The sequence below is a fragment of the Lepidochelys kempii genome, chromosome 7 (assembly GCF_965140265.1).
Source record: "Lepidochelys kempii isolate rLepKem1 chromosome 7, rLepKem1.hap2, whole genome shotgun sequence".
NCBI lineage: Eukaryota > Metazoa > Chordata > Testudines > Cheloniidae > Lepidochelys > Lepidochelys kempii.
The window spans coordinates 20,563,706-20,584,852 of NC_133262.1; the positions used below are offsets into that span (position 1 = coordinate 20,563,706).

The following is a 21,147-nucleotide window of genomic DNA, read 5'->3' on the forward strand; positions in this document are numbered from 1 at the left end:
ACCTGTAGCTGGCAGTATAACTTGCATATTTTGACATATTGACAAGAGAGAGGATTTTGAGTCTACCTTGCTGTGTAATAGTTTCACTGTAAGCTTGTTCCACTGTCTGTTGGCCATTCTGAGTGTATGAAAAGATAACGTTGAACTCCTCCTAGAGACTGCTGGGAGTTGATGGTTGAGTTAAGGGCATTTCAGCTAGATATGCATTAATTTAAGCATTCTTTTCTATCAGTTCCTTGAACAAGTACCTCCATTTTGTGTGTGTGTTTGTACATAAAAGGTGTACAAGTGGTTTTTATCAAAAATGTTCCCTCCATTTTTCCATGGGGGGGAAAACTGGCTAAAGATTTCTGACAAGAAGCAAGGAGCGTTTGCCGAGATGCCTGCCCTTTCTGTAAGTGGCTCCTATAGCCAGCCGGAAGTGACTACTAGTGCTACCATTGGGGTCAGAATTACATCTCCCCCTGGTTGGTGCTGAACATTGTGTGTCTCCTGCTTCTCTCTAAGTTGCTTTTGTTCTTCTAGGGTCCATCAGTCGCTTGCCACTCAAACTTTCATTGAACTAACTTACCACCTTATCCACAGGCCTCCATCATGACAGGGAGCGTGCACAGCCTGGGTCTGGAAGGGAGCAAACTGCTCGTGGACTCGGTTAGTGAGTCCGGATTGAGCCCACTGAGGAAAGGAAACGCCAACTGCTGCGACGAAGGGCAGAGCGACAGCAGCATCACTCCCACCAAGAAGAATGAGAGGAATCTGGAGATGAGGAAGATTAAGGAGGAGGTGCAGGAAATCATGTCTCCAACCCCTCTCGAGTTGCACAAGGTCTGTGTTTAGACAGAGGTCACTTCAGTGTTACGCCGAGGATCCCTCGGTTACAAATAACATTGTTGGGGTTACGGTGGGGTTTGCACCCTGAAACTGTCCGGGAACTTGCTCTTATACTGCATGTTCCCTGCCAAACAGGACGGCAGGAGAAATATTCTGCTGGGAAGTGACTTTTCTGTGATTTGTTCCCAGCATAATACAAGTCAGCCATGTCTACAGCTGAGCCAATATTTTATTTATATTTTCCCGGATCAGCCACCAAATTGAAAAACGAAAAGAAAAATTGGTTAGTTTTTTAACTGAAAGGGGCAGGGGAGGAAATGTTTCTCCTCCCCCCTCCCCCCAAAAAATGGAAAATATTCCATTTGGGTCAAACGAAACATTTCAAATGTCAATTTGAATTAACACTTCCTTTATCTCTTTGGTAAATGTTCTCAGGGTGTCAGATTAATGGGGAGGTGGCCTCCAGCTAGAACATAGCAGCAGTGGTCTTTGCTCCCACCTAGAGATGGACTCAGACATATTGACCCTAGATCTCTACCCCACATCGCCAAACTTTGGGAGAATTCTAATGCCAGCTTTGTGGCTTGCACCCCTCTCTGTTTATGTTTTAAGTGTGGACTAGGCCAAAGTCTAACACTGAGCTAGAACATAGCTACTGCACGCCAAGTTCCTTGGGGGCAAAGGGAGAATACGATGGTATTCATCACAGGTAGTTGATGGTGGTGGTGATGGCAATAATACACTGCCTCCACCTTCTGGATTTAATTTGTGGGGAGATGCTGTGCCCACAACCCCACAATTCCCAACTGTGTTGCCAAAATATGACTCCAAATAGAGTGTGCTGAGCTGGCTCTCGCTGGCTGAGGGCCACTGCTTCTCTGGCTAGGGGCATTGAAAAGATCTGTCCTGATGTGTCTCCTGTCAGGCAGAAATATTGCTTTCACTGCTGGGGTGGATGAGCTACCAGCTGCCTTTGCTGCTGGAGAGGAGGGAAGAAAGGAGGAGAGAGGCTTAAAGTGGGTTCAGCACAGTACAGCAGCTCTTCTCTGATCTGACCCCAGGCAGCTGGCTCAGTGTCAGCTGTCTGAATGGCTGGTGGTGGAGATGCTCTAGTCCTTGAGAAGCTGGAGGGAGGCAGCAGCTCCAGCTCTAGCCAGCACTGTTGTGAATTTGGTGCTACTCACTATTGGTGCTGGTAACGCCACAGTCTGGCAATTCCTAACATTGGAGCATCCAGGAAAAGGCAGATCAGGTTGAGGCGGTAAAAGGGCAAAACCAAAATGGCGCAAAGCCGAAAACAGTACCAGTTTGAAGCCCAGTCACACCCCAATCCACTGTCACAAATTGCGAACACTGACCCAATTTTGAGGGGACTGTGGTTTCATCATTTTACTACATTTTCTTAATGGTGTTAAAACTCATCAGTGTGATGTCTCTGAAGCAAGCTATTGGATAAGCCACCAAGATTAAAAATCTGTAAGAGCTGTAAATAATTCAACAACCTGCTTGGAAACACTCATGTTTGTCAATTAATTTCATTCAGATTTTCAGCACCATAGGCTTGCATGGTGGACACACAAGATGCCTAGAATAGCTCAAAGCAAATGAGTTGCCCCATTGATTAAAAATTCCATTATTTGACCGGTAGTGTCCACCTCTTTGGAGGTTATCCAAAAACTTGTGATTTATAACTCTACTTAAACGTTCTTGTTCTCCCCCAAGCAAGGGCAGAAGATTTGTTTGTGAATTTTGTGCCCATTGCCAAAGCATCTGAGCATGTGACCTGTATAAACAGCTGGCAGTGTGTGCACAAGTTTAAATTAAACTCCTCTCAAAACTAACAGACAACCAATGTTTACTACTCAGTCCAAGCAAAACCCCACCATTAGACCCAGAGCAGAATCACACTACTGTACTGGACACATTACCTGAGGAGTTCCTGCCATGCTTCTCTCATGTATCTGTGGCTCATACTGCATTAGAATTTCTTGTTCAATGCCTTTCCATGCAGATGACACTCCACAAGGACCCAGAGAGTGAAGACTTTGGATTCAGTGTCTCTGATGGCCTGTTGGAGAAAGGTGTCTATGTAAATATGATCCGTCCCAATGGGCCGGCTGATCAGTGTGGCCTCAAACCTTACGACAGAGTCCTTCAGGTAAGGAATGCAAAGTACAGCTCTGGAGATAGGAAATGAGTGAGCAACTGAGAGGAAGAGAGAAGTTTGTAAGATTCCACTAAGGTGACACCAACTTTATAAAAGCTAGTAGGTAAGCAGCTAGCTACTCAGCCCTTAGCATTACGATGCATCTGGAGCTAGCTAGAGTGTTACACTAAGGGATTACTATGTAGCAGAGTTGGACCTGAGCTCCAGATCAGAATCGCCCATTATTTTGGGGAAGTTGGCATCCAGCTCCAAACCGCACAGCCTAGATTTCTCTCTAGTGCTAGGCGGAAAGTCCTTTTCATCCTTTCCCTGGTGCATCAGGGGGACTTTTCAGGTAAACCAGAGTTTGGCACATCAGTCAAAGCAAGACAGCATGTGCAGTTCCATGTGTATTTAAATGGTCTGCTTGAAGTTCAGTGCATAGCCATCTTGCATATGCATAGAGAATTCTAGGAAACACACACTTCAAGTGAGGTGTTGTTGTTCCTAGACTCACTTCCCCTAATGACTCCTGAGCCACCGCATATTTGCTGCAGAAACGAAATACAATATGCAGTAAACACGGTCCACAACATATGCAGATATATTTGACCACCATGGAGAGAATAGTAATGGGGCATGGGTGGGGACTGGCTTTAGATATTTCCAAGAGACTTAAATACATAGCTGTAGTGCAGCAAGCTCAACTCTGATAGCAACAGGAAGAGCACAGTCAGCTAGAGAAGGCATTGCCACTTGTGGGTTTTGTAACCACATTAGAAGTCTTGAAACTCTCATAAGGACGTTTTATTTTTACTAATTTTAAGTGAGGGGCGGGGGCTCAGTGCCCCAGTTAGCTCAAATATATTCTGTACATCAGGTAACTGAAAAACTGGCAGCAGCACAGGGAGCCTGATTTGGGTTTGTGATAGTCCGTAGCCAGTTGGCTGGTATACAGCTATTCCTTCTCAGCCTCCAATAAAAGATTAGCCTCTTGTTCGTTCTTGCACCAATTAGGCTCTGCAGCTGCATTTCGGGTGAATGCTGGATGTGTCGCTATCCAAGTGAATGCCAAGCGTTCTGTGTGTGTGTGCATGAAATCTTAACGGGAGCAGAGACTTTGACAATCCCCAACTTCAATGTCTCTTCTTGGTCCATTGTAGACGTACAAGGAGACAAAGTTGTCTTCTGTTGTAGCTATCGTACTGGCGTTGAGGGTTGTGCTGAACGAGGGCTTTGCAGAAATATTGCTATCGACGAATCCAAGGAAAAAACATAGAGAAGGGGCACTGAAGATGCTTCAGCGTGGAGCTGATAGTCTAAAAGTCTTCCTAGATCGCTTCCCAGTGAGGAGTAGATGCAGCCACTCCTTCCTCCATAGCTATGAAGGGACCTGTCTACCTTGGAACCAGTGCAGTTCTACAACATGCGTGGCAATTGGGGAGCCCATCCTGTGTCATTGAGTGCAGCTCCATGGGCACTTAATGAGCCCAGAGGAGCCTGTGAGAGGGAGCTACATGGATCCACCATCCGTTGCCCTGTAAAGGAGGCCCAGCCTTGCTCCAGATGCTACTTCAGCTCGGGGGGAGGGGCTGAGACGGAAAGGAAATTCCATTCTTCAGTCCTGGGGACATCCCTGCCTCAAGCTCATCTACTCTGGCTAATCACAGGAGGGGGAGCGTTTGCCCCTAAGTAGTTCATATTGCAGGTGATTTAACCTTGGAATATGTTTGAACTTCCACTGAAGACAGCTAGAAAAGTTGGCTCTTTCTTCCGAGTTCTGCAGGGAGGGCTTGCGGTCTCCAGAGAATGCTTTAGAAACCTCCACTGTGCACCAGCTGTGCTCTGCAAACCCCTGGAAGAACAGAGCTTGTTTCTAGCAGTCTCAACAATGCATATATACATACACAAGTTAAAAAATAATACATAAGATAGGTGCCTATAATCCACTCAAATGCATGTCTGCTGAAAGATGCTGTTCTGTTTGTCTAACAGTAGAGCGGGTGGCTCAAAAGACCAGAAGTGTGATTCTCCTAGTTGCTGAACACCCTTATTTTCCATTAAAGTCAGTGGGAGCTGCAGGTGCTCAGAATCTCTGAGAATTAGGACCAGGTTTAAACTGGGTATAAAATGAAAATTTAGACCACCTGCTGCTGCTTGTGCCAATAGGTGAAGTATCTGTTGTGGTTTTTGGAGCAGCTTGAGGATGTTGGGGAGTAGGAAAGCAGGCAAAGATTCTGTTTTGATACCAGATCCAAGATCTGATGAGATTGGATTAGAGATCAGCCTGAAACAAATCCCCAGATCTGAACCTGCAGAATGTGGAAGCTCAGTGAGTTTTTGTCCTTTCTATTTGTGTGATTGTATAGTTTTCCTATTAAGGAGACTTTATAGCTGGACGAGATGGTGCAGTTTGCTGACTGCTGCTGCAATTCCTACAGTCCTGGGAAATCCCATTCAGGGCTGAAGGAATTTCAGGGCTTCCAGACAGACTGTATTCATAGGGACTCCTCTCCAGTGCCAGGTCTCAGTTCTAGTGGCATTCTTGGATTTTGCAGTTAACGAATGTTTTTTTGTTCTTTCCCACTACATTCCCTCCTCGCTCCCCCCCGCAGGTAAATCGCATTCGAACAAGAGACTTTGACTGCTGTCTGGCTGTACCATTGATTTCCGAGGCAGGAGACAAACTGGACCTAGTCATTAGTCGAAACCCCCTGGCACTCGCTGCCAATACCCAACTGGAGGCCAGTGGAGAGTTAGTCCCACAGTCCTTGGGCGTGGAGGTCAAAACAAGCATGCAGACACTCTGAGGAGGGAGGATTTAAATGGAAGGTACCTTTGGGCCCTGCCATGGTGGAAAAGCTGATGAGTATCCATTGTGGTTTTCTGTTTTTGCACTGGTAACTGTAATGCTGTATGTAGTGTAACTTGCAGGTGGGTCTGCCATTAGCTGTGACTCCTAGACCACCAGACATTGCTCTGAAGGTGCAAGCTAAACCAGATGAGCAGTGTGGACCTTGGTTAATGCAAATGGTAAAATGGGCTGCTGATAGCAGAAAACAGCATCCAGGGTAATTCACCTTTGGCAGGGCAACCTTCAGTCATCGTTCAGCTCCAGTAGGCCTGAGCTTTCACTGTGCGTGGGTTCATGGAGGGTGGATCATCTCCTTGCTCCTCTGACACCGTCATTCTGAAGGACTTGGCCATCCTGTAAACACACATGGTGCTATTTTTTTTTTGCGTTGTTGTTTGCTTTCTTAATCACATACAGTAAGAGTAAAACAAATCCTGGTTTCTTTGAAAGGAAATGCTACTTCATCCTATAGCCTCTTTAAAACACTACCACCAAATCTGACATTTGAAAATCCCCTTTCCACCTGAACATTCACCCACACTGGGCAGCACTAAGTCCCATTTAAAACCCAACTCAAAACTCACTTGCGAATGGCTAGATGCACTTTCTTTTGAAAGCTAAATCCTTTTGATGGATCAACGTCTCTCTCCAGTTGGAAATCCCACCCTCGTCACCCACCCCTTTGGAAATGCAAGGAAGCACTTTGCCCCCGTTGCTGACTCCAAGACACAATTTGGTTGTCTGTCCTCATACATTTTTACAGAGCACTTAGTACAACACAGCATCCAGGAAAGCCACTGAATGGCTGTCCTGAATCACTAGCTCTCTTGTTCACATAGACCATCACAGAGATTCCTCTCATTGAAAACCGGGGCTGTTCCTCCAAGCAAACAGCTGAACAACATTCATCTCAGGCCAACTTCAGGGTTATTTTTTTCCAGTGTTTTGAATAAATAAATCCTTGTGGTCTCCTGCCAAATGCTGGCACGAAAAGCCCTCTCCTAGATTGATGTTGTGTTTCCAGTTCCCATATGTGCCCCAGATTGGGTCACCTTAGTGCAAGTACAAGTGTGTACACTTTTTTAAATGTCTCTGATAGGTTTTGGACACTTCCCTGTAGTCTGCCATAGCTGCCCTCCTTTACCTATCGTTAACCTCTCTGTGGTTAGTAAGCACGATGCCTTTTTCGGTAGCTCTTCCTCACCCTGTGTCTCCCTGCACTCAGCCCAGCTCCTTGTAGAAGATATGGGTGTGATATTTGAAATGGTTTAAAAATCTGCCTGCAGCAAACTAGTTGCGATGCAACCAAGGGCATGATCTCTTCCTTTCTCGTCTCCAAACACAAAATTGCTGGCCCGTGTCAGTTTCTTCACATGGCAAATGTGATTGCCTGCTCCGTGTTTCATATATTTGCACTTTATTATGATTTATTTTTTAACGGATGTCGTAAGGGCCTGTTTTGTTTTGTTTTTTCCCCCAGGGGAGGGGACATCCTTTTAAAGATCCCTGCTTAGTGGAAATGGGTCTCCTCCTTCTGCTTGTTCTCATTTTATTTATTTATTTTTGTTGTTGTTGTGTATTCGGGATGCCATGTAGCTTTGAAATGTTCATTGTTCCACCAAGGCTGAGCCAGGACTAATTCCCATGTCTGTACTCTAGGCAAATTTGCAACTGTCTCTCACATCCAGCTATTTGTAGGTGCAACCATTCTTGTCTCACGTATGCAATATTCCATACCATTGCTGCCATAACTAGATAATGTGCCATAACTGATACTGCAAGGCATTAACAGTACAGCTGAAAGTGTTTTTATATGCAATATTCTAAAAGGCAGAAGCTCAGTGCGGCTTCTAATGGGTTTTTAATGAAGACTTTTATTAAAAAGGCTTTAAAAAAACAACAACTTGGTCCTTGTATCCCTTCCTATGCATTTTGAATGGTACTAAACTGAAATGCATTACTTAAATGTGTATTTTTATCCATATATTAGAGTGTATTCCTTGTAAAGTATTTTTATATGCTAATTTTCTTATGTATCTATGAAAGCACAATATTTAAAGGTACAGCATTTCAAAGAATATTTTAGTCCTGTTTTGGACCTATTTGTAAATCTCTGTATTTAACTGGGATTGCAATGACTTTGTTTTTTTTTTAATTAAATAAAAACAAGTGAAATGCATCTGGCCTTGTTCTTGAGTGTATTTCTGCTAAAGGTTAGAATCCAGATAATACTGGCTGGTTGGATGGTCCAGCCGTCTCCCTCATGTGCACATTTGTACACTCAGAGCAGGCCAATGCAGAGGTGATTAGGGACATGGCCTTCCCTTCTCCTCCCTTCCCCTTTGTGGAGATTTCAATTTCCTGAGCCGTGAGGATGGAGAAATCCCTACCCTTTCCCCACCTCAGGACAGGGTCTTTCTCTTGTCTTTGGGCCTTGTGGGTAAAGGCTTCTTGAACCCTCCCTACACACCCACGTTGGGACCAGGCCAAATCTGGCTGTAAATTTGACTGAAAAGCTTTGTGAGTTTGGATTTGGTCTTAAATAGTATTCCGATTGGAGAAATGGGAGTGCTTTGAGAGAAGGGCACAAATTCAATCCCAGAATGTAGTGTTTTTCAACATCCATGGGATCCAACTCCAAATCTTGCCCATCTGTAATGGCTGCCTATGATACTCCATGTGCTGCTGCCCCTAAAAGCAGCCCTCGGTCTTTAGTATAATTTGGCACAGTAAGCTTAAAGTAGATGACTCTCTTCTGTACCTAGGTAAAACCCTCTGATTCAAAACCTTGAGACTAAGGTGACCGCCCATCCTGAATTGGGTGGGACAGTCCTGAAATGCAGAGTTCAAGGCTGAATTATTCCAGGATCGTATTTCTCCTGGCTCACTTGTGGCGCCATTCTCCACCTGCCCGAGGCTCAGGGTGGTGCCAGCCTCTTCCTGGTGGGGGCAGGAGGGGCCTGAGGTGGGCCTTAGCGCCCCCCCCCCACGCTCAAGATGAGGCCCTGCCCCTTAGTCCTCCTCTCACCCAGAAGCCCCGCCCCCTGGCCAGACCGGAAGCCGGAGCCAGGCAGTAGTAAGAGCCACCTGGGAAGCCCGGGTTCCTCTGCCTACCCTGGGCATGTGCCCCGGGCTGGGGACTGCTCTCGGGCAACCAGTCCCACACCCAGGGCAAGTGGAAGGTCTGGGGCTGCCCACAGCAGTCTGGGCTCCCTGGGCAGTTCTTACCACAGCTCCAGCTTCTGGCCTGGTCAGGGGGCGGGGCCGCAGGGGAAGGGGCAGAGCGGGGGCAGAGCCACGGAGTTCTGCATGTGTCCCGCTTTTGCCTTTTGAAAAGATGGTCACCCTACAGCGTGTACTTAACAACGTGTGGCTGTACAATTTTGCTGCCCAAGCCACGAAGTGTATGTCTACACTGCAATTAGGTGCCAATAGAACCTGGAGTCGAAGTTTGGGCTTGGGCTCTAGGACCTGAAAGGTGGGAGGGTCCCAGAGGTCTGTCAGCAGCCCAAGCCCTAACATCTACACCACAATTAAACAGCTCCGCAACCCGAGCCTGTTGGCACGGGCCAGCTGTGGGTGTCTAATTCCAGTGTAGACATAACCTAAGGCTTATTCAATTTGTTGCCTTGGGCAGTATAATTTTACAGCCACACTGTTAGGCTGTTAAGTGTCTCAAGGTTTAAGTATATCTGTAGTTCCCTTGAAGTTAGTAGGAGCAGTTGGATGCTTAAATACTTTGCCGGATCAGGCCCAGAAGGATCAGTGCAAGATCAAGCCCCTGATTGACCTGTGATCATTCCTCTTAATTTACCTAATCTTTTTATGGAAATATTTGTGGTCAGGTCATTGCTACAGTAAACAGCTCTTATCTGTGACCTTTGTCTGTCTTTCTAGGTAGCAAATTCCTTAGAACAAAGACCTTTAGATGTTCGGCACCTAATACTTGGAATCAACTGCCAAAGCAATGCAGGGTAAACCAGAGGGCTCTGTATGCATTGCATAAAATCTTGTTAGGTGTAATGGAGCAAATGTAGTTTCAGCAGTTCAGTATCCTCTTAACCCTGCCTCCATTGTACACAAGGTAAAAGTTATCACATCTGGCAGCTCATCTGGAATGCTTTAGAATGTCTTAACGTTGGAGGCACCTACCCTGTAATAAGATACCCATTGTACTACAAAATGTTATGTACAAACCTCACTGCTGGGTGGTGGTGGTAGCTTTACAAGGTCATGTGAAGAGGCTCCTCGGATTTGGAGACATTCTCGTTGGGTAAGTATTCAGCCATCTGGGTGTCACACAAACCGCACAACAGCGGCTCCTTGACGTGGGCTGCTTTTAGGGATTATCATTCTCTAGCAACCCTTGCCTGTGCTATGACTGAGGCTTGGGTCACCAGTAGCTCAGAAATGAGTGTGGAGGACACTGAGGTGGGGAAAACTAAGGAGGCACTTAAAGTGAAAGGGGTCAGAGGCTTAGAGGGCTCCATCAATGCCCAGTTTGAGATGTCTGACTCGGTGGTAGGCAGGTGACAGACAAACGTGTGCGGCTGGATGTTAATATATGAAATTCTTCTCCCTAGGTTGCCATTTGAAATGCTGCTGAAGACAGTAGCGGCAGATAGTTGCTGCCCTAGAATGGTAGTTCACAGAGAAATGTGAAATAAACTGGTGAACTCTCATGGTTCATTCCCTAGGATGTGTGATGTGGAAATTTGTCTGTCGCCTCATTGCCTGTCTCACTGAGAGGCCCGGAACTGAGTGGTCTGTGGAAACTGACCTGCACTCACACGGCTGGAGGCCCACCTCCTTCTGTGAGCCAGTGTGCTGGTGAGGTGGGGCCTAGCCCTTAGACTGCCTGTGCTCTACTGCTCAGGGGATAAACAGCGTGCAAATCTCCAGGGCTGGTAGTTCTTTTCTCTGGCGCTCAATTCATTTAATTTCATGCCCCGCAGTGTAATACCCAATATAACTCTGTTCTGAGAGTGACTGGTTGTGTTGGATGCAGTTTCCATGTCAAACAAGTCCAGTAATCTTTGTTAGAAGATGGGCACATGTTCCATATTTTTAGCTCACAAACTTCACTTGAAAACACCAGAACAGTACAGGACAGTTCAGAGAGTCCAAGGCCCAAAGGGACTACTGTGATCACCTCATCTGACCTCTGTATAACACAGGCCCTAGGCCTTTCCTGAAATGATTTTCTTCTGTTTGAACTCCAACATATCCATGTAGCTAGTCCCTTTCTTGGAAAGAACAAACAGGAGGGATAGCTCAGAGGTTTGCGCATTGGCCTGCTAAACCCAGGGTTGTGAGTTCAATCCTTGAGGGGGCCATTTGGGATCTGGGGCAAAAAATTGGGGATTGGTCAATTTTATTGGGGCAAAAATTGGGGATTTGGGGCAAAAATTGGGGATTGGTCCTGCTTTAAGCAGGGGGTTGGACTAGATGACCTCCTGAGGTCCCTTCCAACCCTGATATTCTATGATTCTAGGAGCTGATCTGATTATCCAAGGCTGCAAGCCCTTTGTGAAATAACTGATTGTGCAATTCTTCTCCACTTGTTACTGAATTCACTGTGAACCAGACGTGTTCTATGTGTTATTTTCAAACCATGGTATGTATCTAATTCTGTATTAAAAAAATGCCAATTTAAGAGCATGGACTTTCTTGTTAATCCTTCATATGTCTCTGACTAAGCCCATGTGCAGAAGTCTAGTCTCATAGTCTAAGCCAGGGGTCCCCAATGTGTTGCCTGTTTCTCGGCAGCATTTTGGCAATGACGCTTCTTCCTGCTGCTGCTTCTCTGCGGCAGCATTTCAGCGGCGGGATGTTTGGCACCCGCCACAGTCTTCTGGGAATAGCAATATGAAGGGACCATCATGGTCATCTAGTTTGACCTCCTCTACAGTGCGGACCACAGAACCACAACCACCCACTCCTCTAATAGACCCCTAACCTTCAGCTAATTTGATTAGCTTCACTAGAGTTACTCCGGATTTACACAGATGTGGGGTCAGACTCAGATCTTGTCTCCACTTGCCCAGACATTCAAATCTAGAGGATTATCGAAACAGTCCAGCTGAGCTCAAGTGTCATGGCACTAGGATGGGCAAGAATCTCTAATGTACCTAGAGTCATATAAAACTTACAGATGAACACCATGAAGAGCTCTTTGACTGGAAGCGGAAGCCAGTGCAATCTGTGGGACATCTGTTGTACCCAAACCTGTTGTTAAAAACCGCCAGCGACAGAGATTCTACAGTCTCCCTAAGCAATTTGTCCAGTGCTTAACTACCATTACAGTTCAGAAGCTTTTCCTACTGTCCAATCGAAACCAACCTTGCTGCAATTTAAGCCCATTGTGTCTCACCCTATTCTGAGAGGTTAAGAAAAACAATTTTTACCGTCTTCATTGTAACACAGTTTTTCAGTATGTAAAAGGTTATGTCCCCCCCCCCCAGTCTTCTCTTCTCCTTATACTATTTCCTCCACAGACAAGGGAAATGCATTCATATTCACCTGCGGGACTTCTCTGCAGCATTTGATACCAATGAACACAAGTATGCCTGTCCTGCCTCTAAGTACGGTTGCCAACCCTCCTGGTTTTGCCGGGAGTCTCCTGGAATTGAGCTTTATCTCCTGGAGGCTACTGAAGCCAAACCAGGAGATTTTAGGCAGCTAAAAATCTGGCGGCACACCACGACTAAGGCAGGCTCTCTGCGTCTCCAGGAGGTGCAGGGAGGCGTCGGGGGTCTCCATGCACTGCCCATGCCCCGAATCTGCAGCTCCCATTGGCCGGGAATTGCAGCCAATGGGAGCTGCGGGGGCAGTGTCTGGAGACATGGGCAGCACACAGAGCCCTCTGCCCCCGGGGCTGGAGGGCCAACCTGGCCATTCCGGGAGTGGCGCGGGGCCAGGGCAGGCAGGGAGGCTGCCTCAGCCCCACTGCACCACCGCCTGAGGTAGGCATCACCTGGCCAGAGCCCACACCCCTCACTCTCTCCTGCACCCCAACCTCCTGCCCCAGCCTGGTGAAAGTGTGTGAGGGTGGGGGCGAGGGAGGATGGAGGGAGCAGAGCTGAACTTAAGGGAAGCATTGGAGTGAGAGAATCCAAATCAAGGAAGTTGTGAAGACTTGAGCAAGGCTGAAATGAAGCAGATTGGGGGAAGTCACTGAAAATTTTGAGTGAGTGAGTACGAATAACCATCCACTGTCTTTGGAACTTGACCACGTTTGGAGGTGAGTTCACCGATTGCCAAGTCTAATAGTAGTGTAGCAGTGAGGACCCAACTGAATGAAATATGGTCATTTGAAAGTATCCTATTCTGAAATCTATTCCAAAGCATAGCGTGCATTTTGCGTATTTTGCAATAAGCACAGAGCATAACAGGTTGTCTCCTGTTATTTGAATCTTAAAAATAACTGACAAATGCGTTTAATTTATAAAGGAAAAATTTATTTTCTGTTATAAGGTGATTACAAACTCCATCTAAAAAAGCAAAGATGACTTAAAAATATCAATATACATTTTTATCTAAAAATCAAAACAGATACTGCAAAATACAAACATTTACTGTATACACAAAGGCTAGTTTTAAGGATTGAATTACACTCCAGGATCTTATTCAAATACAAACAGTCCTGCTCAGAACAAAACCCCATTTTTTTTTAAAAATTATTGTTAAAGTTTTTAAAAAGGTCAGGTGACTTCAACATCGTCACTCTTCCACGTGCTACTTATCACATACTGTAGTTACAGTTATTAGGAAATTAAATAAAAAACAAAAATCACCACCACCACTGTTTTTAGCTAAATACATCAAACAAGATGGACCACTGCTTACTATCTGAAGTCCCTGGAGATCTATCAGGTAACAATCACAACATCACACTGAAAAAAAAATCCGAGCAAAACAATGAGCATTTCAGAGCAGTACTTCAATTAATCCAATGCTAAGAGAACATCCTTGAGTTCTTCGACAAGAGCAAATGATGGACCCACCTCAATCTGTCCCACAACATTCAGCCTCCCAACACCTTTTCAACACTGGTGTTCTGCCACTTTGTCTATTGTAAAAACCTTTTCACACCTCAGCTGCAGAAGATTTACAGACAACAAGTGCCAGGCTAAAGAAATCCAGTTTCTTTTCCTAGTTCTCCTGTACCCTCTGATTGGGCCTAAAATTCTGATTTTAATGGGGAAAAAATGGAAGGCTAAATTAACAAAAGTTTTGTGACTCCCTCCCCCCTGCACACACATTTTTCAACCTGCCTTCACAGACTTTGATCCTTACTTGATTCCAGGTTTAAAACCAACTCTAAAGCTATATTTTGGTTAAGCTTTTTCAGATCTTGTTTTAGCTTTTGATTAGAAATCGTTGAAAAATGCCACCTGGGTTTTATTTGATGTTTTTATGGAAATTTTTAAAGAATTTTTTTTCAAAATTTCCACTTTTTTTAAAAAAGGGGGGAGGCACTGAAAATGTTTTGACATTGTTTGCCTTTGGAAAAACTAGCACTCTTTGAATGAAACATTTTCCATTTGGCAGGGGGGATTTCCTTTTAAAAAAAAAAAATTGGACCAGCTGTAGTCGTGGTTGGGCACTGTCTTGGGCAAAATTTCTGCTGAAATTAAATTGTCCATTGAAATCAGTGAGCTTTTTAACCTGACCAAGGCATGCAGGATCAAGGTCTCATTTTATGCACTCAGCTTGTTTTCTTATGTTCTGTGTCCACAGATGCTTGAGTCGTGTTTATCTTTGTAGCTAGGGATTTGATCTGATGCTTTGATGTCCTCCTTAGAGTAGCTCAGAATAAACTAAAGAGTAATACATCACAAAGCTGTAAACCCAGCGTGTCCTATTTAACATTAATTCCTCTGTAAACAAATTAGTACAATTAGGAGCGTGTTCACCCTAGATTAAAAATGAATAAATATAACAGATTAAAGGTTGTGTCCTAGTAGTTCCTGAACGCTTCTCAGCTGAGAGTTAATAATAACCTTTAATTCTAAATACAAGGCTTTGGCATCTAACTCTGGAAGAAATGGGCCCAAGCTGTGACCTTCAGATCCATATCTGAACTCTCTTTGGGGGTATTTTGGACCTGGGATTTCAGTTCAGCCTATGACAGAGGCAGCCATGAATTTTAACCTACGTTCCCCAAAGTTCAGGGTCGTTGGTTCTGAGCTTTTATTTCACCCCATCACTAGTTAAGAAGAGGTGATCTTGGCTCCTTGAGGTTTAGGCTTCTCGCCTATGAATACTGGCTAACCTGTCCCACCCTACTTCAGTGCACTCTTGTCAATCATCAAACAAGGTGGGGTGGCATTGTTGCTGCAGTGCACTCAAAAGAGCTTTTCCTTTGCACACTTTTCTTTGCCAGCAATACCTGATCAGATCATCTCCCAAGAATGCTGTAAATACTTTGAAGACTGGACATAGCAGCACCTCCCCTAAGGCTGTTTTTAATTGTGGTGGGGGTCTCATTTGAGATGTGAACTGAAAACAGTTGTTTGCTACAGGGAGTGTGCCAAATGCACTGAATTTCCTCGGTGTTAGGTGATGGCCAACTTTCTTCCCAGTGCACTTGAAACACTTTAGTAGTCTGTGCCCTCCACTCAATACACCTCTTATTTAACCATTTATTTACACTGTCTCCCTACCTGACCCACAGCGACCACAAGCCATGGCTTCATAACCAGTCATTCCAGGTGTTCAGTCCCTCTCCCACTGAAGACAAACGGCGGTTAAGCTATTGGTATCAGTGGGTACAGGATTTGAACACACTTATGACAAAGACATTACCAAATTGTCAATTCTGCTCAACAACGTACTACTGACTGCTGGGCATTTCACCCTTCTTCAGATCTAGAGCTATTTGGGACAGAGGCTGGGTAGCCATGTCCATCTGCAGGTGAGCAATTAGGGCACATACTACATTAAAAACAAGCCGGAGTTCTGATTAGTCACTGATCATGTGATTACAGTGACGACATAAAATTCTCTGCCGTTGTCTTGTTAAAACGATTAGAAGGCCGCACTTTTTTTTGCAAGTGCACCAGTGCAGCTCACGTTTGCTGAGCCACTTCCCGAACCCACATTCAAGAGCTGACCTTCCACTGCAGTTTGGATAGCAACATATGTTAAGGTGGTACACAGAACTACTGTCCTTTTTTATTTTTGTTTGCTGCATAGGAACTGACCCATATTGGTTTCCATATCTCAAACTTCAGTGAGAACATATGGAAGCTCATAGATCTGTTTGGACCAGAGTCACCAATAGACAGGTGAAAAGGAAAATTAATGAGAACCAAAACAAATTCTGTTCATGAAACCATGTTGTACCAATACAGTCTACTGGTTACGTTATCATACTTTGTGACTTTTAATGAGATCAGGTGAGTGACAGGTGGACTGCAAGAGTTTGGAAGGTTTGGCTTAGATAAGAATCATAAGTTTTGATTATCTGCACTGCTTTGGTCTGAAAATCTTATGAGCGAAAGATTTCCCCCATGAAATTTTCAGTACCTGATTTCAGTGAAGTTGGAAATATTGCCATTTCCAAACCCAGAAGAAACCACTAAGTACAAAGGTGCATGAAATGTAAAAAAAGGCCAACATCTGGGGTATTTTCCCCTTAACTGAAATCAGTTCATCTATGATTAGTCATGATATTTAGTGCCTCCGCTGCAGGTAAAATAGGTCACACATTGCTACAAAGTGAATTAGAAAATTAGTTATCATTGCAACCATAAATACGTAGAAAATATGAACTTGAAAGAATCATTTACCTTTTGTTTTAATTTAGCAGACTATAATGTTGAAATGCAAGTTTACCACCAGGTAAAATGTAGATAAAAGCATTAGGAAACATTCTAAACTGTGAATAGGCTCGCTGGTGCTCAAAACCGTGGGATGGTGACCAGCATTGTTCTGGGTGACTGTTCAAGAGAAAGGAGGATTTAATAGCTCTTCATGAATCTGGCCCTTTCTTGCGGTCAGGATGAATAGCACAGTCAGGGCCAGCGAACCTTACACCAGCAGAACTTCGGTGAGGTCATTGCATATGTGTGTGAGACACTTTCACTTGGAACATGGAAGCGACTGATTTGAATGGCACAGTTTGAGTCAAAATGGCGCTGGGCTCTCGTTCTTGTTTATTTGTAGTTTTAAAGGTGTAGTATTAACCCTCTGGTTCCTAATGCAAATCCACCCTCCACCATGTGTGAAGCATGAAATCTCAATCTCAACCTTCAAACTATTTTTCTAATTAGTGTCCCTCTCAGATGTACCCCTTCTAGAGTATGTGTGCGCACACAAAATGTGAGTCTATAACAAAATATGTTACTGTAATTTACACTAACTGAAATGAGGAATTTAATTATGGGGTTGCTATTCTCACCTTAACTCATGCCATTGTGCCTATACACAAAGTATGACGAGATTTTGAGAAGGACAAAAGGCCTGATCCAAAGCCCACTGAGAATCCTTCCATTGACTGCAGCAGGCTTTGACTCAGGCCTTCTCCATTTCCACAAAGGCTGGAATACATAACATGTCTGACAGAGTTTTAGCTTTAATTTAGTTGCCTTTTGATAGCAAAAGGTTAAAGCAATATTTAACACAGGAATTGATTTTAATTGTTTTTTTTTCTTCACTAAAGTTCTCAAAATCCAATTTTAATCACGTTGGCTTAGAGAATTCTTCTGTTGAGGTGGTCAAGGCACCCCGAGTAGCTTCAGGGTGGCTTTTACCTTCAGCACGAGATGTGATAGTTGCCATAACAAATTATAAGTGTTTCATCTGCAACTCTCATAATACAGTAATTGGAAAAGAAAACAAAATTAATGTGGTGTTGGCTGTTTTTGTTGCTGGAATTCAGCCCCTCTGACTTAAAAAGAGACGCAAATTATAAAGACTCTCCAACTATACAAGACACTTTTTTTTTGGTCCCTTTCTTATTTCTAAATTGCCCCTTCCATTTTACATTAATACTAACACTACAAGTTTCTGCTGCAATGACCAGTTAGTGCCTGACCTGAAGGAAAGCTCTGTGTAGCGCAAAAGCTTATCTCCCTTACCAACAGAAGTTGGTCCCACAAAAGATACTACCTTACTCAGCTTGTCTCTCTAATCTCCTGGGACCGACATGGCTGTAACAACACTGCATACAGTTAATGCATGGGACATCTTTTTAAAAATGTCCCATGTAGGAATGTTAAGAACTGGATATGTTCACATTTAAACTGCAAAAATCTACCCATGGACAAACTGAACTGGCAATAGTATAAGCAGGTACAGACTCGGCTGCTGAAGCTCCCCCCAGATCCCTTTGGCTAGCCTAACTGTGGTACTACAATTAGGATTATCTCCCAAGTACCGTATCCAAATGGAAAGGGCTGGATTTCTTTAGGGAGCATCTTCTCAGCATGTATTGAGGTTTGTGAAACAAGATCTATCCAGATGTTTGAAATTCTTCACGGAGCAAATCTCGATTGAAATTCCTGACCTGGCCTATGTGATCAATTTACCTACAGCCATCCGGCTGTATTTTAAAAAACTATTTTAAAAACTGTTTAGCAGCTTTCTACTGCATTAAATGCTTTCTTTTAAGTCTAAATTGGAATGGTATGTAATGTTTTTTAACCAAAGAAAAATTACATACTTCTCAATTTACATAAAGCCCTAGTTTACAGTAGGTGGAATTCCCCCTTTTTTGTCCCTGATAAATGCATTACCCAAAAAACAAAATGGTGATAGTATGGTCCTCTGGGGCAAGACAGTCAGGAGACCTGAGTTCTAGCCCTACCTCTGCCACTGAGTTTCTGTAACCTTGGACAAGTCACTTTCCCTCCAGGACCTGCTTTCCCAACTGCAACAACAATAGTAAAATAAATACACAGGGATACCACTTTGAGGTATATGGATGAACAGCGCATAGGGGTGTGCTAAGCATTGTTGTTCTCTTAATTTAATTACTATTATTAAAAATGTGCCTGCTGGAAATGCCTGGTGTACAATATATACCTAGGCTGCTTTGCTCCTGTGGTAATGAATAACATGCTGGGTGTTAAGCTTGGTGCGATCATTGTCCTCAATATATTTTTCTTTTGCTACCAAAGACCAGCAGTTTACAAAATACATATATATTTTAAATTCCATAAAACACGAATGCTGCCTCTCCATAATTCAGATCTTCACTATCACACAGGCTGCTCCTACCATTCTGTTCGTACAAAGTGCAAGTTTAAACCAGTAACATCTCAGCTAACCTACGGCATGCTGGAAAATTAATGGGTCTGTGCACAAAACTCCTTCCTCAGGCAAGATGTCTTCTGTAGGCAATAAGTAGTTTCTCTTCTACTGTGACTGGACTTTTTACATGCTGCTCAGGAGGGACAGGTGTCCTGATTGGGTATTTAATTCCTAACTGCATTGCCCACCCCCATGCATTTCTCTCCTCCAGCTGACCATATATATATATATATTGACCATAGCAAAGGTAGCATCATGACTCAGAAATCGGTCATTCACCCTGCCTGAACCAGAGGACGAAAGCACTACACCTTTGAAAACCAATCCCTTGCAGCAACATCCACCTTTTGGCTGCTTCTTCTTCTTTTTTTTTTTTTTTTTTTTTTTTTGCAATTCTCTCAACAGAGCTCATTCATGAGTTCTAGGGTTTGTTTACCCTGTTCCCAACCACACCAGCACCTAAAAAATTGCTTTCTGAGATTTGAATATATTGCTGGCAAGAAAATCAATTTCAAGTGATAAGATGTATAATATTCAGAGAGCTATTAACGTGTTAAAAACCCCAATGGTAGTAAATTCCTGTAATAGGTCTAGTCTGATATGAAAGCTGCCTCCTGCGCGAGGCTTCTGCTGTGATTACCTTACAAAATATGTAAAAAAAAAAAAAAAAAAAGAGAGAGAGAGAAAAAACACCACAAAAAACAACTTTCTCTGTGAGAAATAAAAATAAATCCTAGTGCAAATATAAAGCTCTGTAAACCCGGTCCTATGAGAATCTATGGTTAGTAAATGGCAGTTAAAGCAGGTTTATCCTCTCACAGAGAGAGCTCACATCATAGTCTCCACAATGACATGAGTTGGCTTAATCAATCCACCGTTAGGAGTTCCATTGGCGCAGAACGAGGTGGTGCTTTCTGTTTCTTTGGCCCACCGATTCATTTCCTTAGGGGCAGCCACTGCTTTTATTCTCTGAAAGGGGAAAGAGCAACAGCCAAGGGTTAGAAAAATGGCCACGTCGATCCGAAGAGCAAGAGTCTAGAAAAGTGTGTTGTCATAAAACATAGTTCTCTCCAGACGCTCTTGAGCATCTTATGAAGGGCTTCATCTCGCAGCTGCTTATCCGCAAGCATAGTGCTTACTACCACGAGCAGCTCCTGTGACTCTACCAATTAATCTGGCTCACTGTCAGGAAGTCCACTTTCATCTTTACCATTAAACCCAGGATCTGAATTAGGCTAGGTCATTAGTAAATACTCTACTAGCTCAGACCAGTAGTCCACTTAGTCCAGTGTCCAAGAATGGCTGATATCAGATGCTAACCAACCTGCCCAATAGGGAGCTTTCTTCCTTATCCCCTTCAATTCATAGTTGATGTATGCTCTGAAGCATATGGATATATATCCCCCTAAAGCTATTTTTATCCTATCTAATGTAACTATCTCATTATCCATGTAAAAGTTCAGTCTATTTTTGAGCCCTTGGCCTCACTTAGAGAATGAAACCCAGTATCTTTAAGGACTGGAGATCAGAGAAAAAGCATGCTCGTAATTCAAGAAAAGTTGTGAAATTACCATCATTAGAGGTATTTGAGGCTAGACTTGGCCATCAGATATTCAGGGATGCTATAAGATTAATGGAAACTGTACTATTGCTATGTAGCATTGCGGCCTACAGGACCCAGAATATCCTTTCCAACCCTAATATTTTATTCAAGAAGGAGCACTAGGGCCTCACTGGATGGGAAGTCAGAGAGCCTGACTAAACACAAGTTGAATTTCAGTGCTATAGAGTCTCCTCCGATTCATGTGTTCTCTCTCATTGTATTGAAAACAATCCTGCCTTTAAACAGGGTAGTTCATTGGCAAGCTGAGACCTTTCTTCTAGTCTCAGTTCACAAAGAAGGAACTAGATGGCATTTGACAAGTGGTTACCTCCTAAGATGATCTTAAAAGGCAGCTTTGGCTACTTTTAGCCCTCTTTCTGAATAGATGGTGAGAATGCAGACAGGAAAATAACATGCCCCAACAAAATGTCCTAGCCAGCACTAAAAAGACCA

General features: G+C 43.9%; 2 protein-coding genes across 6 annotated transcripts in view; one reads left to right on the forward strand and one right to left on the reverse strand.

The window, feature by feature from the left end:
• The window catches only part of GRIP2 (glutamate receptor interacting protein 2), a 480,102-nt gene extending 472,228 nt beyond the window's left edge, over positions 1-7,874 (forward strand). For all 3 annotated transcript variants that reach the window (XM_073351295.1, XM_073351294.1, XM_073351297.1), the window contains exons 22-24: positions 586-825; positions 2,843-2,989; positions 5,593-7,874. In XM_073351295.1, coding sequence (XP_073207396.1) covers positions 586-825; positions 2,843-2,989; positions 5,593-5,787 — 582 coding nt within the window. In that variant the 3' untranslated portion in view covers positions 5,788-7,874. The remainder of the gene's footprint in view (positions 1-585; positions 826-2,842; positions 2,990-5,592) is intronic.
• Positions 7,875-13,350: 5,476 nt separating this feature from the next.
• The window catches only part of SLC6A6 (solute carrier family 6 member 6), a 73,583-nt gene continuing 65,786 nt past the window's right edge, over positions 13,351-21,147 (reverse strand). For all 3 annotated transcript variants that reach the window (XM_073351301.1, XM_073351300.1, XM_073351299.1), the window contains one exon: positions 13,351-20,060. In XM_073351301.1, coding sequence (XP_073207402.1) covers positions 19,920-20,060 — 141 coding nt within the window. In that variant the 3' untranslated portion in view covers positions 13,351-19,919. The remainder of the gene's footprint in view (positions 20,061-21,147) is intronic.